At 40.1% G+C, this 14,165-nt stretch overlaps 2 protein-coding genes across 2 annotated transcripts; both read left to right on the plus strand.

The window, feature by feature from the left end:
• Positions 1 to 533: 533 nt before the first annotated feature.
• Positions 534 to 1,691, plus strand: LOC122671512 (beta-1,6-galactosyltransferase GALT29A-like). Its single transcript, XM_043868814.1, has one exon. The coding sequence runs from the start codon at positions 534 to 536 to the stop codon at positions 1,689 to 1,691; it is 1,158 nt and encodes a 385-aa protein (XP_043724749.1).
• A 10,222-nt stretch (positions 1,692 to 11,913) lies between these two features.
• On the plus strand, positions 11,914 to 13,754 carry LOC122642644 (beta-1,6-galactosyltransferase GALT29A-like). The gene has a single exon (XM_043836183.1). It carries the CDS (start codon positions 12,245 to 12,247, stop codon positions 13,409 to 13,411), a length of 1,167 nt encoding a protein of 388 aa, XP_043692118.1. The 5' UTR covers positions 11,914 to 12,244; the 3' UTR covers positions 13,412 to 13,754.
• The last annotated feature ends 411 nt before the right edge of the window (positions 13,755 to 14,165 follow it).

Below are 14,165 nucleotides of genomic sequence, written 5' to 3' on the forward strand. Positions count from 1 at the left end.
GTTGACGTGTAATTATATTATAAACAAAAAAAAAAAAAAAACACGCATTTGACGTGTGCGCGTCTCCACTAACTATATTCTATAACGTAAGTTAGTTATTAAAACATAAAGAAATTGACCAATTGCGAGGCAGCCATGAACTGCAACTCCAATGGCGAAACATGGCAGACCAACATAAGATCGATTGCGATATTTTTTTTAATTTATCTTTATTTTATCCGCCTTTGCTCATCGACACATCAACGATGACGATCGCTTTTAGCTCTACCGGTTATATAAGAACTTCAATAATGGAGCTCTCCGATTTTTAGGGATTTCTCCTTTTGATGCTTTAGGAGTTTTCGAAGATTCTTGTGAAAATTTTTCGTTTTGAGTGATCTCTTCTCTTGTTTTCTCATTCTTAGAGTCACTGTGTTGCAGATTTGCTCGTTGGTCTTTGTTATGTAGTTTGGGGAGCTTCGATCGACTGGTTTATATATTTTGGCTTCTTGAAGCTCCTCTTCTGGTTCTGATGAGAGTTTCTGCTGATCGATATGATCTCCACTACTACTATTACTACGCCGAGAAGGCCTTTTCGCACACTCTTCAGTCTACTACTTCCTATTGCGATTCTCTTCACCCTGAGCTCCAGAACTGTGATCCGTCTGAGCTTCAGTTATCTTCAGCTGGATAATTACATTTCGCCGGAATCATCATTGAAGGAATCGAATTCAACGCTGCTTCAATTTGCAGCAATTGATTTTAATGAGGCAAGAGATAAGAAAGATATCAAACAGTTGCTCGAAGGGAACTTTGGCAGCTTGGGGCGATACCCTTTTTTCTCATCGTCGCAGCATTCCAATCACCTTACTAGCCTTCGCTCTCCGGATTCCTACAGAATTTTGTTTGAGTTCCAAAAATCCCTCCGCAATTGGTCACAGAAAAAATGGTTTCAACCAGAAATCCTGTGTGATTTGATCGACCTTGTCAAACATCCTATCGATCGGCACTATGGACTGCCCAACTCCAACGGCAGATATCCTTCTTGTGCAGTTGTGGGGAACAGTGGGATTTTGCTTAAGACAGAGTTTGGAGAACTGATCGACAACCACGATATTGTGATCCGATTAAACAATGCCAGAACAGAAGGGTTTCAACGAAATGTTGGATCCAAAACCAATATTTCCTTTGTGAACAGTAATATCCTTCATCAATGTGCAGCAAGAGGAGGCTGCTTCTGCCATCCCTATGGGGGAAAGGTCCCAATGGTTATGTACATTTGCCAACCTAAGCATTTTATCGATTATGTAATCTGCAATTCTTCTCACAAGGCTCCTCTGTTAATTACAGATTCCCGATTCGATATCTTGTGTGCTCGGATTGTGAAGTATTACTCTGCAAAACGTTTTGTAGAGGAGACAGGGAAGTCTCTGGACGAATGGGCAATTGTTCATGATGCTGAACAGTTCCATTATTCTTCTGGTATGCAAGCTATCATGTTAGCGTTGGGAACTTGTGACAGAGTTAGTATCTTTGGGTTTGGAAAGTCAACACAAGCGAAGCACCATTATCATACAAATCAGAAGACCGAACTTCATTTACATGATTACGAAGCAGAATACGCCTTTTATCATGACTTGGTTGAGAACCCGCAGGTAATACCGTTCCTTTCAGGCAAATTGAAAGTTCCTCCTGTGGTCATATACAATTAATTAAATTTTTTCTAATTAGAAAACTTTTGGGTTCTCTTGGAATGGTTTCATTGCTAGGCAATCCTTTTTATTTGTTGTTGTCACAATAGTTCCCACAGCTCCCAGAAAAAGGGGGAAAAGAAATTATAATTCTCTCACGTACGAATCTCCAACTGGTTAGAGGTGTCAACTGGTCCGGTTCTGGGCTATTGGTTCGGTTCTTTAGCGATTTCAGCTCTAATGTGTCAAAACCAGATCCGGACCAATAAGCTCATTGGTTCTAAATCTGAGATCCAGGAGCATTAACTAATGGGTGCTCCGGTTCTGATTCCTAATCGGGTCCAAGCATGCCCTTGTTAAGTAGCCAAATGTAAAGCATTTTTTTCCATTGAAACTAGAAATCTCAAGCAAGCTAGAATCTTTCAAAAGCAATTCATTAACTACAGGTGTGTGCCCTTTATGTGCAATAGATATGAGAGGAGTAGAATACTAGAATTTGAGGGGCCAAGTGTCATGCGTAGTCTTTGGTCATGTTCTTATAGCAATTGGACAACAATTGTATAATAAAAGTCACTTTAACTGTATGGTAAAATAGCAAAGATCATCTTTTAACATGTTAAACAGAAAAAATGGTGCGAGACAAGTTCAAGTGTATGCATTTCTTCCGGGTCCAACGGTTCTAGGAATCAGACCAGATCCGAACCAATAACCTATCACTAAGACTAGATCCGGACCAATAAGATATTGGGTGGGTCGGTTTCAGTTCCTAGCGGGATGGTTTCGGTCCGGTTACCGGTTCCGATCCAAAATTGACACCCCTACATCTGGTATCGAGATTATTTTTTTTCATAGGTCCACGTGAAATAACCACTATTGTCCTTCGAAATTTTCACCTTTCCATGAGGATACGGGTATCATTCGTTTCCTTTTCTTTTCCTTCTTAAGAGAGTGATTGATACGATAGGTACTGAGTGTACCCACCCATGAATAGGTGGGAAATTGAAATTGTTCAATATAAGTGAGTTTTAATGAGGAGAGGGAATGTAGGATCCATGGGTGAGATGTGAGAAGGCGTGTGTAAGAATAAACACATTGACAAATGGAATTTAGCTCGTCTCCAGGGAGCCTAACACGAGCAGGGTGCTGCCAACTGTTGAGCTATGCCGCACACATCCCTAAGCATGCGCCAAGATGTGTGCAGCATATCTCAGCCGCTAGATGCCCCCTGGCAACACCTTGGGCGCATGCCTCCCTGGAGACAATCCTGATCCTGGCAAATGTCACATTTCTTTTCCCATAATACTAAAATGATTAAAAAGTAAGAGATCATTGCTAGGTGACTGGTCGTGTAGCCCCTGTAGAAGCACGGGGCCAATGAGAAGCACAGAGATGCATCAATATGAATGGGATTTTTAATTTCATAGGACACACTCCTGTGTTTGAACACAAAATCTAGGCAACCAGGCTGCATTCTTTTTCCCATGATTAAAATAATATGGTTTATTCTTATCTATTCCTAATGACCCCTTCAACAACGTGTTATTCTATAACGATTTTATTCTAGATTGTTAGTATACCATATATTTCGAATAAACTTATTACACCTAGCTATTAAAATCTTTGTTCCAATAAATATACAGTAGATTCAACTCTCAAAAAAAAATTATGTTTGGGTACTTATTCAGCTCTCTAATTCAATGAATCAATTTCATAAGGAAACTTGCGTGTTCATGTGGGCTCTAATTATTTATTTTTTATTATTCAATACTTTTCAAAACCAACAAGTAGAAGAGCAAGTGGGTATTCTAGAGTTTGTATGTGGACACTCTCCATGCAGCTACCATCTCTCTACCTTTCTCTTTTTTTTTTTTGTTTTTGTTGAGGGATACATTCTTTACGTTCAGATCTATCTAGAGTATTAAAATGACAAATACAGAGTTTTCCTTCGAGTCTGGCTCAGTTTTTGCATGAAAACCATTCTCGTAAGGGCCTGAGTTGCATAGATGGAATCCATGAGTGGAACCCACCTCCCTTGGATTACATCTGTGCAGCTCAAGCCAGGGTCCCACTCATGAATTCTATTTGAGCAATTCAGGCCCTTACAAGAATGGTTCTCGTATGAGAACCTAAGAAGCACTCTTTTCCTTCACCCATTTTGAGGAGAACCTTATTATTTTTTAAGAAAGAGTTCTTTTCAAATGCCCCCTTGAAAATAGTCAAACTTATAGTTAACCCCCTAAATTTTCAATAATTCCATGTGCACCCCTGCTTTTCAAACTAAGTACTATTATAGTCCCTCCTGTTAGTCAGAGACGTTATGCTATAACAGACCCCAGTTTTTTAACATTGTTTGATCATTCTGCCCCTTGATAGGGTAGAATGACAAAAATGCCCTTACTTGAAAGAGAAAAAACAAAAAACCTGCAACTCATCTTCCCCAAATCGATTGGGGAAGATGAGTTGCAGGTATCCTTCAACCCATTTGCAATCATCCCTGCAAACTCCTTGGACTGAACCCATTTGCAATCATCCCTTGAAACCATATGTGCCCAGCATTGATGCCTCTTCCAGACTCCGGAGGCGGCTCAGGAGAAATCTAGGGTTTTAAACCTCCCCATCACGAAGATCTGAAATCATTCAGATTCTGATAGAACCTTTGAAACCCAGATTGGATCATATGCTCCGAAACAGCAGGAATTGGGATCGGGCATAGCGAATTCGATTTGAATCTACTTATTTTTTTGTCCGATTATGATTTGTATATATCCATGAGGTGAACCCAAAGTGGTAAACATCCGCTTGTTTGGTGGCTTGTCGACTTTGGAGCTGCAGAGATTCTCGATTTATCGTAGATGAAGGCAAACATAAACCAATGTTAAGTGGTGTACAAGACATCAGAAATACTTGTTCATTTGTCATACGAGATTGCATGGCTTTGGTTTACAAGATAACACTAGGGTTTAAAAGAATGAAATTGGATTTGGATTGACCCTCTCCCATTTCTATCCATCGACTTCATTTTGAATTGACCAGCTTATCGAATCAGAATTTCGAACAGGAGTCAATCAAAATACAGCATGATGCACACTGTGTTCCCATTTCCCAAGTCGAGTTAAAATCACCCACAGGATTTCACATCGAATTCATACTTGTCAGCTATGGGGAGGCAAAAACCTCACTTACGGTCACAGCTGTGACTGTGTCCATTCTGTTATTTTTCATGCACCGGAACTGGAAGCCACAACACATAAAAAATTGGTACCAGTAAATGGATCGTTGAATGGCTTATGGTTTCAAGGGATGATTGCAAATGGGTTGAAAGATACCTGCAACTCATCTTCCTCAAATCGATTTGGGGAAGGTGAGTTGCAGGGCTTTTATTTTTTTATTTTTAAATAATGACATTTTTGTCATTCTATCCTATCAAGGGACAGAATGGTCCATCAATGTTAAAAAACTGGGATCCGTTATAACATAACGTCTCTGTCTAACGGGAGGGACTATATTGGTACTTAGTTTGGAAAACAGGGGCTCACATGGAATGAGTGAAAATTCAAGTGGGCAACTGTAAGTTTGGCCATTTTCATGGGGGCATTTGAAAAAAACCCTTTAAGAAAAAAAAAAGAGAATCTCATTATCTATATAAGTTATGGTGGTTGATATGACTTTTCACAAGTAGAAAAAGAGATAATTACAAGATTGCATGGTAGGTCACTATTTTAAAATTTGAACAAAGAGTGTCAGTGTTAGAACCCATGGATGGAGGGTGAAGGAAAACTTTCACCAAATACATAATACATTTGTTAGCATTAGGGGCGATGCGAGTGAGACAGGGAAGAGCAAAGGCAATGGCTTTTCAGCTTTAGGTTGGGTTGTCATTAAATTTTGAAGGCTCCAAGCATCGAGTGTGTGAGTGTGTCGGCTGATTAGTATTAGAATCCGTTGACCCAGATATCGACTCTTACCCAACTCTAGAACAGTGCAACGAATCGGCCGAGGAATCAAGTCAAACTGGGAATTGGCCAATCCAACCCGATTCCATATCGGGTATGCTTGCGACGTGTTAAGTATGATGGCCACGTGGTGTGATCAAACCAACAATTAATATAAAACCTGCAGCTTGGAAGAACCAAGGGGGATAGAAATTTAGAGTAGAAGGGGCCAAAGGAGCGGGAGGGGAGGAGTAATCGGAGCTGAATAAAAAAAGTCTCATCATGGTATGGAAGAAGTTTCCTTGTTCGTTGTGCTCCGTGAAATTAAGGTTCTATTGGGTGAACCCTAAGGGATCAGCTCAGTTGGCAAAAGATCAACTCCTCAAATAAGAGGTTATGAGTTCAAACCACATTACGGCCTAACCCCATCCCCTAAGTCCCCCCTTCCTCTTATTATACAAGTTTTTAATAAATAAATAAAAAAATATTCCAATGGGTGACTCTCTATGGTCTCTACATGGGCAACATAACCTCTAGACTAGTGACGCAAGCCCTGAATATAGGCCTTCCCATTGCAAACTCTCAGAGGCGTTCCTCAAAACTTTTGGCTTCTCTGACAGAGATGATGAAGGGAAGGATACGATGGTGTGGTCCGTGTGGAGAACCAATTCAAGGTCGGCATTGATTATCACCGCTCCATTTACAACGGGTGGTGGTCTTGGGGATCACCGTCGCAATAATCTAATTGGATGGCTTGTCTCCGACAATGGGGTTATTGGTGGGCTTTGCCGCAGCATGGATGGTGGGAGTTGCAGTGAAGGGGGAGGGAGAGCGATGCAAGGGTGGGGAGGGTGAGGGAAAGTAGGGGTGGGGGTTTACAGTTGTAGAGAGAGGAGGTGCCAAAGAGGGCGAGAGGGAGAGAGTTAGGTTTGCAATGGTGAGGGGAAAAATATCTCCTGCGATTTCCTGATTGGTACAGTTTCCCTAGTGCCTCTAATAAGAGGGGGGTGGATCCCACTCGGACAGAGTATTTGATCAGGGGTGGAATGGTCATTGCGCCCCCTGTTAGGGAACCACAGGAACAATACTGGCAGGGAATTGCAAGGGATAAAGATCTGTGGTGAGGAGCATTGTTTTAGGAATTGATATTAGATACGGGATCAGTCTCAACTGATACAAATTTGGATCACCTCGTATCAAACAAATTTACCCTTGGGTTTCATTTAAAAAATAGGCGTTTTTTTAAAAATCTTATTACACTTGGTCTGTACTGATCCAATGATATGGGATCGCTTTTGGATCAAGATTGGGGACCACTAGGGCTATAAACGGATCGGATTCGGCTTGGATAGTGCTACATCCGCATCCGCATCCGATTAGCTATCGGACGGATTCGGATAGTGCTAAATGGATACGGACTCGGATACGGATCGAATATTTTATCCGTTTACATGTAAATATAGCTTTTCGGATAGCTATAGCCTACCCGTATCCGCATCCGTTTAGCTTTCGAATGGATTCGAATAGTGCTAAACGAATATGAATACGGATACGGAGACGGATTTTGACTATTCATTTACACCCCTATGGACCACCATTATCAATGCGGATCAGGCAATTCTACCGATCCCTAAAACCATGGTGGGGAGGCGGAGGGAAAGGGAGTACCATAATCATGGTTTTTTTTTTTTCAATATTTGTTGGAGAGATTCTTTGACCAATCCAAAAAAGGTCGATCAGACACTCAGACAGGGAGAAACGGCCATATCACCTGACTCACTTTGATCTAAGCAGGACAGGGGTGGAATTTTGGGCATTCAGGGGCGGGTCAGTCATTTCGCCCACCCTCCATATTTTTGGGCATACCCTACGGGCCAGTGCAGAGAACTTTATCCCATAAATTTTTTTCCCTTTTGGGTATGTGAAAACCCGATAAAAGACTGTTAAGAGAAACCAAAATAAAAAAAGGTTAAGAGAAACCAAAAGAGGACCAAAACTAAGAGTATTGACACATGCCCACATGGCGATTTCTTTCCCATATTTTATTCGATTAGTTAGGTTATCACTATCCTTCTATGTAGGGATGTAAACGGTTCGGATTCGGTCCGGATTTATTTTTATCCGAATTCGAATCCTACCAAATGATATTTCTGTATCCGATATTTGACGGAATTTTAAAAACTAATATCATACTCGAATTTGAGAGTTTATCAGATATTCGGATATTATCCGATCCTATAAATTATCCGATTAGTAAACGAATCTGATCTATATCGATTACAAATTTCTGACTCCAATTTCCAATTTAAGATTAGGCATATTACCAAAATATCCTTATAAAAGTGTTTATAATAAGAGTAATATAGTAATATATCATATGTTTTACAAAAATATCAAACTTATCACATTTTACAAAGTATATTAACTGGATATTATCTAGTTCGAAATGGAAATATCTAAATCCGATCTGATTAACTTTTTGACGGAATAGGATATTTTTCGAAAACCAAAATTTCGGTTCGAAAACCCCTAAACGGATTTGAACACGGATCAAATACAGATTTTTGGCTACCGATTTACATCCTTGCTCCTATGTGGTCATTGACGTTACTGATGCCCATGGCCTCTTTCACCATGGGTGAAGGGAAACTTGGTCCAAAATTAAATATCATGTTAAGTAAGCATCAAGCAACAAATATGAACACAATTGAGCTTCTTACCAAAAAAAAAAAAAATGAATACAACTGAGCTTGGCTTGGCCTGATTGGCTAAAACACAGAAATGGATTAGTTGGGTTGAGCTTGGGTTTCAGAGCTATCTGTTTCCAACTGTACTAAGAAGGCAAGGAGAGAAATAAAAGAATGGGAAAAAGATTCATGGCAGGGTGTGTGCAGCCAGTGCCCAAACACAAGATTATGCGAAATGACCATCCCATCGTTTGAAATGAAAAAATCCCACATCTTTTGATGCTTTTGTGCACATTCACATTGAACCCACACTTGGCGCATGACTACACAGCTTAGCAGTGATATTCTCTGCTAAAAGAATATTTTACTTCAATAAAACTATGATTGTTTGGTGTTGGAAAATGTGTTATTAAAAAGAGTTCCAAAATACCTTTGGTGTTTTAGAATTTTTTGGTTTTTGTGTTTTTCCATCCACTTGTTTGTGGTTTTGGTCTTGCTTTTGAGAGAGGTTCCTTTATATGAGAAGTTTAGTTCATCATTGTAAGTGGGAGAGGATGTCAAGTGGTTAGTAAGAATGAATGGGAATCCAAGGATAGGGTTCCTTCAAGAGAGGTATCTCTCTTCCTTCATGTTCTGGTTGGTTTAAGGTTGCTTTGCAGACACACGCGCACACCAAGCTGAATTGTAGTAGGACGAGGCTTTGATATATATATATATGTATCGACATGGCTTGTTCTCTGTCCGACATGTAGGCTTCTCTGACTAATATCGGTAGGGAGGTAGCTGACATTGGATGGTCACCGACGACAGTTGAGTGTGAACTGGTGTCGGTAACAGTAATGTTTTCTGAAAGTTACCACACCTTCAAGGGGGTTTTTTCCTCTATAAATAGAGGTTGTCCCTAGGCTTGTGAGTGGCGTTCAAAAGTGAACACACACACTCTCTCTCTCTCTCTCTCTCTCTTTTATCTTGATTACTCTCATACATTTCACCTTCGTTACTTTCAGTTTTACATCATTTTTATGGATTTACGTTTTATGAGTTTGAGCACAAACTTGTGGAACTCAAAAGAGTTTGTAGTAAGGGAGTGCTCATCAACTAATGTCAGAAGTCATTAGGCTATTATATGTTCAAGGTCAATTGGCATACACTTAACTGCACCTTTGGGGGCGTTTATGGTCTTAAAGAAAGCGCCCATTGGTACACCTCAACCTTAGTCAATTCGGTTTGATATGTTTTGGAGCAAAGCACTTTCCTTTAATATATAAGTTTTATTACTTTCAATAGTCTTCGTTACTGTATTTGAACAACAATTTGTTTATTGTTCAATCCCTGAGTCTCTCATCCACAGCCATTTTTTTCTTTTCTGGTAGATATTCATATCCATTTATTACTCATTTTAGATGCGAAAAATTGTCTTCATTGTTGGTGAGGAGAATCTAACCAGAAAAAGAGATTTTCAAGTCAGCCAACGAAGCTTCATTTAACATACAAATGTAAAGATTTTAACCAAACACTTAATTAAAAGGGAAAATCTAGTCATAACTTTACTTTTTTTTTTTTTAGCATTTTTATTAGGACAACGTATTCCTCCGCCCATAAAGGACGGTTCACTCACTATCCTAGGGTTCACAAACCCTACCTAGGATATTCATATGTTCCAAAATACCTTCCCAATACTCATTCCCGCCCTCTCCCACCCCTCTATGAATGAGATCACATTTACCGTGGGAGGAGGGAAACTCAATCCTTTTTATTATAGGGTAATATGTTATATTTTCTTTTAGTGCTGGATAAATCTTGACATTCCACATATGTAAAGATTTCAACCAAACACTTGGTCATTCTCCATCAATCTAACTATAAGAAATTAGGAATGATCAATATGAGAAGGGCATGTAGGAAATGCAAGTGTTTCACATGGAAAAGCTCAAGCTCAACGAACCCGTGGATGATGAGTGTTGTAGTGGAGTTCTCCCCATCATCATCATTACCGTCGTCAACATCCTCTTTGGTGTTTAATGGTGTGAATGCAGGGGAGGGAAAGTTTACAAGTTAAAGGGTTGGATTAGATTGGATCTGGAATTAGTCGGTCTGGTCAGGCACCATTGGGTTAGGACCTCATACCGAGATCCCCTGAGTGTCAGGTTTAAGCTGGGTCGGCCCTAGAATTGACACCCCACCCCAAGTTTTACACTACCATTTTTGTGGATTTTTGTTTGGGGAAAGTTTTCATGGGTCTCTTACAAAGAGTTGGAAAAATCATAAATCCCCACCCATTAATTAATGCCTTGAAACTCCCACCCTCTCACATACACGGTTTACATGATCGTATATGAAAACTTTTCCCATTTTGTTTTATGAGTATAAGCATAAATATGTGGAACTCAAAGGGGTTTGTAATAAGGGAGTGTACCACTACAATCAAAAGTCATTAGGATTTAGGCTATTATATCTTGGAAGTCAATTCACATACACCCAGGCCCTGCTGCACCTTTGGGGGCGTTTATGGTCTTAATGAAAGTGTCTATTGGTATGCATCGGCCTTAGTCATTAAATAAATTTTATCATTCTCAATAATCTTCATTACTTTATTTGAACAACACTTTATTTATTAATATTCAATTTCTGATTCGTGGGTGATGATAATCTAACCAGAGTTCTTTTAGTCAACCAACAAAACATCATTTAACATACACATAAAGTAAAGGTTTCAACCAAACACTTGCTTAATTAAAAGGAAAAATCTTGTCATAATAATATTATTATTATTTTTGCATTTTTATTATATCATATTTTTGTTTTAATGATGGATAAATCTTGGCGTTCCAATTTCCACATATGCATTCGACCAGATTACGTAATAACGACAGTCATTAACAACAATGACATAATACTAAAAAATCACTATCAAATTATCTTAATAACCTTTTTTAATCCATCTTTAAGTAACTTATAAAAGTAAGAGAAAGGGACATTCAAAAGAAGACAGATTACAACAAGATAACCCTTAATTAAAGGTTTAGAACTAAATTAAGTAACCAAACCGGCCAAGAAATCCCCTTCACGGTACTTGGTCTGCTGCGCACGCAATTGGCGTGGGCGTCTCCACTGACTATTGTCCACTTACGAGGCAGACTCATGAACTGTTGCCATTCCAACGGCGAAAAGTGGCGGACCAACTAAAAAGATCGATTGCGATATGTGTGGTTTTATCCTTTTTTTTTTTTTTTCAATTTTATTTTATGATTTTATCTGCTTTTCCTCGTCGACTCCTTTTGGCTCTACCGGTTCTACTTGATACTCCATAATGGAAGCTCTCATTTCTCTGCGGGTTTTTAGGGATTTCGCTCTTTGTGGTTTTGAAGCTCAGAATATGCTCCAATGGCGGCTCGGAATCTCTTGTAAGTCGACACTTTTACTGACTTCACTGCTTTATTTGAGAGATCTGGTTTACTTCTTCCCTCGTATTCTGAGATACTCTTATTTTAAATTTGTTTACTTCATCTGAAGTTTGATTCTTCATGTGTCTGTAAATTTCCTGGAAGGAGCTATGGCATTTCTCTTACTTTTTAATTTTTTTTCCCTTTCTTCTGCGTAGGAGTTATCGTTATTAAGAGGCTTCGTTTCGAGTGATCTCTTCTCTCGATTTCTCATTCGAGCAGTTCGGCGCGAGTTCTGAAGAAATGGCTGAGGTTTCCACTTTAAGATCTGTGGTTCATCTTTCAATCAGTGTGTCGCAGATTTGCTTGTTGGTCTCTGTTATGTAGTTTGGGGAGCTTCGGGTGGTTTATTTTGGCTTGTTGGAGTTCCTCTTCCGGTTCTGATGAGAGTTTCTGCTGAATATGGGGAAGTTTCCTTCCCTAGGCGTCTGCTTTAGATCTTTTGGTTTCTCTCACCAAATTTAGCGGCGATCTTCGAGCGCTCTGCCGACATCTCCACTACTACTACTACGATGAAAAGGCCTTTTCGCCCGCTCTTCAGTTTACTGCTTCTTATTGTGATTGTCTCCACCCTGAGCTCCAGAACTGTGGTTCGCCGGAGCTTCAGTTACCTTCAGCAGGATAATAATGTCTCGCTGGAACCATCAGTGCTGGGATTGAATTCAACGCTGCTTCAATTTGCGGCAATTGATGTAAATGAGGCAAACGATAAGAAAGAAATCGAACATTTGCTCGAAGGGAACTTTGGCAGCTCGGGGCGGTACCGTTCTTTCTCATCTTGGCAGCATTCCAATTTCCTTAACCCTCGGACGAGATCTTCTACTGGCAGACTATCATTCCAGCTCCGCTCTCCGAAGTACTACAGAATTTGGTTGGAGTTTCGAAAGTCCCTCCGCGATTGGTCACGGAATAAATGGTTCCAACCAGATATCATGTTGGATTTGATCGACCTTGTCAAACATCCTATTGATCGGCACTATGGACTGCCCGACTCCAACGGCCGGTATGCTTCTTGTGCAGTTGTGGGTAACAGTGGGATTTTGCTCAAGGCTGAGTATGGAGAGCAGATCGACAGCCACGATATTGTGATCCGACTGAACAATGCCAGGACTGAGGGGTTCCAACGCAATGTAGGATCCAAAACCAATATCTCCTTTGTGAACAGTCATATCCTGCATCGATGTGCACGTAGAGAAGGCTGCTTCTGCCATCCCTATGGGGAAAAGGTCCCGATGGTGATGTACATTTGCCAGGCTGTGCATTTGATCGATTACACAATCTGCAATTCTTCTCACAAGGCTCCTTTGCTAGTTACAGATGCCCGCTTCGATATCTTGTGTGCTCGGATTGTGAAGTATTACTCTGCAAAAAGTTTTGTAGAGGTAACGGGGAAGTCTCTGGACGAATGGGCACTTGTCCATGATGCTAACCAGTTTCATTATTCTTCTGGTATGCAAGCTATCATGCTAGCGTTGGGAACCTGTGATAGAGTTAGTATCTTTGGGTTTGGAAAGTCAGCACAGGCGACGCACCATTATCATACCAATCAGAAGGCCGAACTTCATTTGCATGATTACGAGGCAGAGTACGCCTTTTACCATGACTTGGTTGAGAGACCGCAGGTAATACCGTTCCTTCCGGGCAAGTTCAAGGTTCCTCCTGTGGTCATATACAATTAAATTATTTCCACATGAAAACTTCTGTGTTCTCTGGAATGAGTTCATTGATCGGCAAGTTTGACTTCCACTGTATTTGTTGTAACAATAGGTTCCCGCAGCTCCCAGGAAACGGGACAACAGAAATTGTAATTCTCCGAAAGACCCCGTGGGGAGGGGAAAATTAAATTCAAAATTTCCTAAAAGACCCAGTACTAGCCAAGTTAGTATTGGGTGTTACTACATGTAAGATTGCAATCGTGAAATGTGAGTTCAAGCTTTTAGTAGGATGTTGTCATGTATACCACTGTATTCCCTAATTTCTATTGTGATTGAAATTTTATACTCTGTATGATAAAGACTTCAACTTCTTAAGGATAAAACTTACCTCACTAATCTTTGCACTAATTCACGCTCAACATTTAGTTGCTAATAAAGCTTCCAATTTGACCTCCTAGCATCTTAACTTGGGGAGATGGGAGTGTTTATGCAAGTGGCTGGACACGTAGTGGACATGATATCTTTCATCTTGCAGGTTTGTCCATGTTTCTCAAGCTCTTATAGAGGCTCTATCCCTGTCTGATTGTCTGGCCAAGGGGGTCTTTGTAGATGCTTAACATCTTATGTCTAAAGAAGTGAAACCATACTCACGTCTATTTGTTGACATACTGAGTCACTTAAGTACATCAAGTATTCCTTTGACTAGTTTGCTGTTCCCTCTCCCAATCTAAATCGAATCAACTCATAAGTGTCTGGTGATTGAAGCCTGAAAGTGCTT

This window comes from Telopea speciosissima, chromosome 1, assembly GCF_018873765.1.
Source record: "Telopea speciosissima isolate NSW1024214 ecotype Mountain lineage chromosome 1, Tspe_v1, whole genome shotgun sequence".
Classification (NCBI taxonomy): domain Eukaryota; kingdom Viridiplantae; phylum Streptophyta; class Magnoliopsida; order Proteales; family Proteaceae; genus Telopea; species Telopea speciosissima.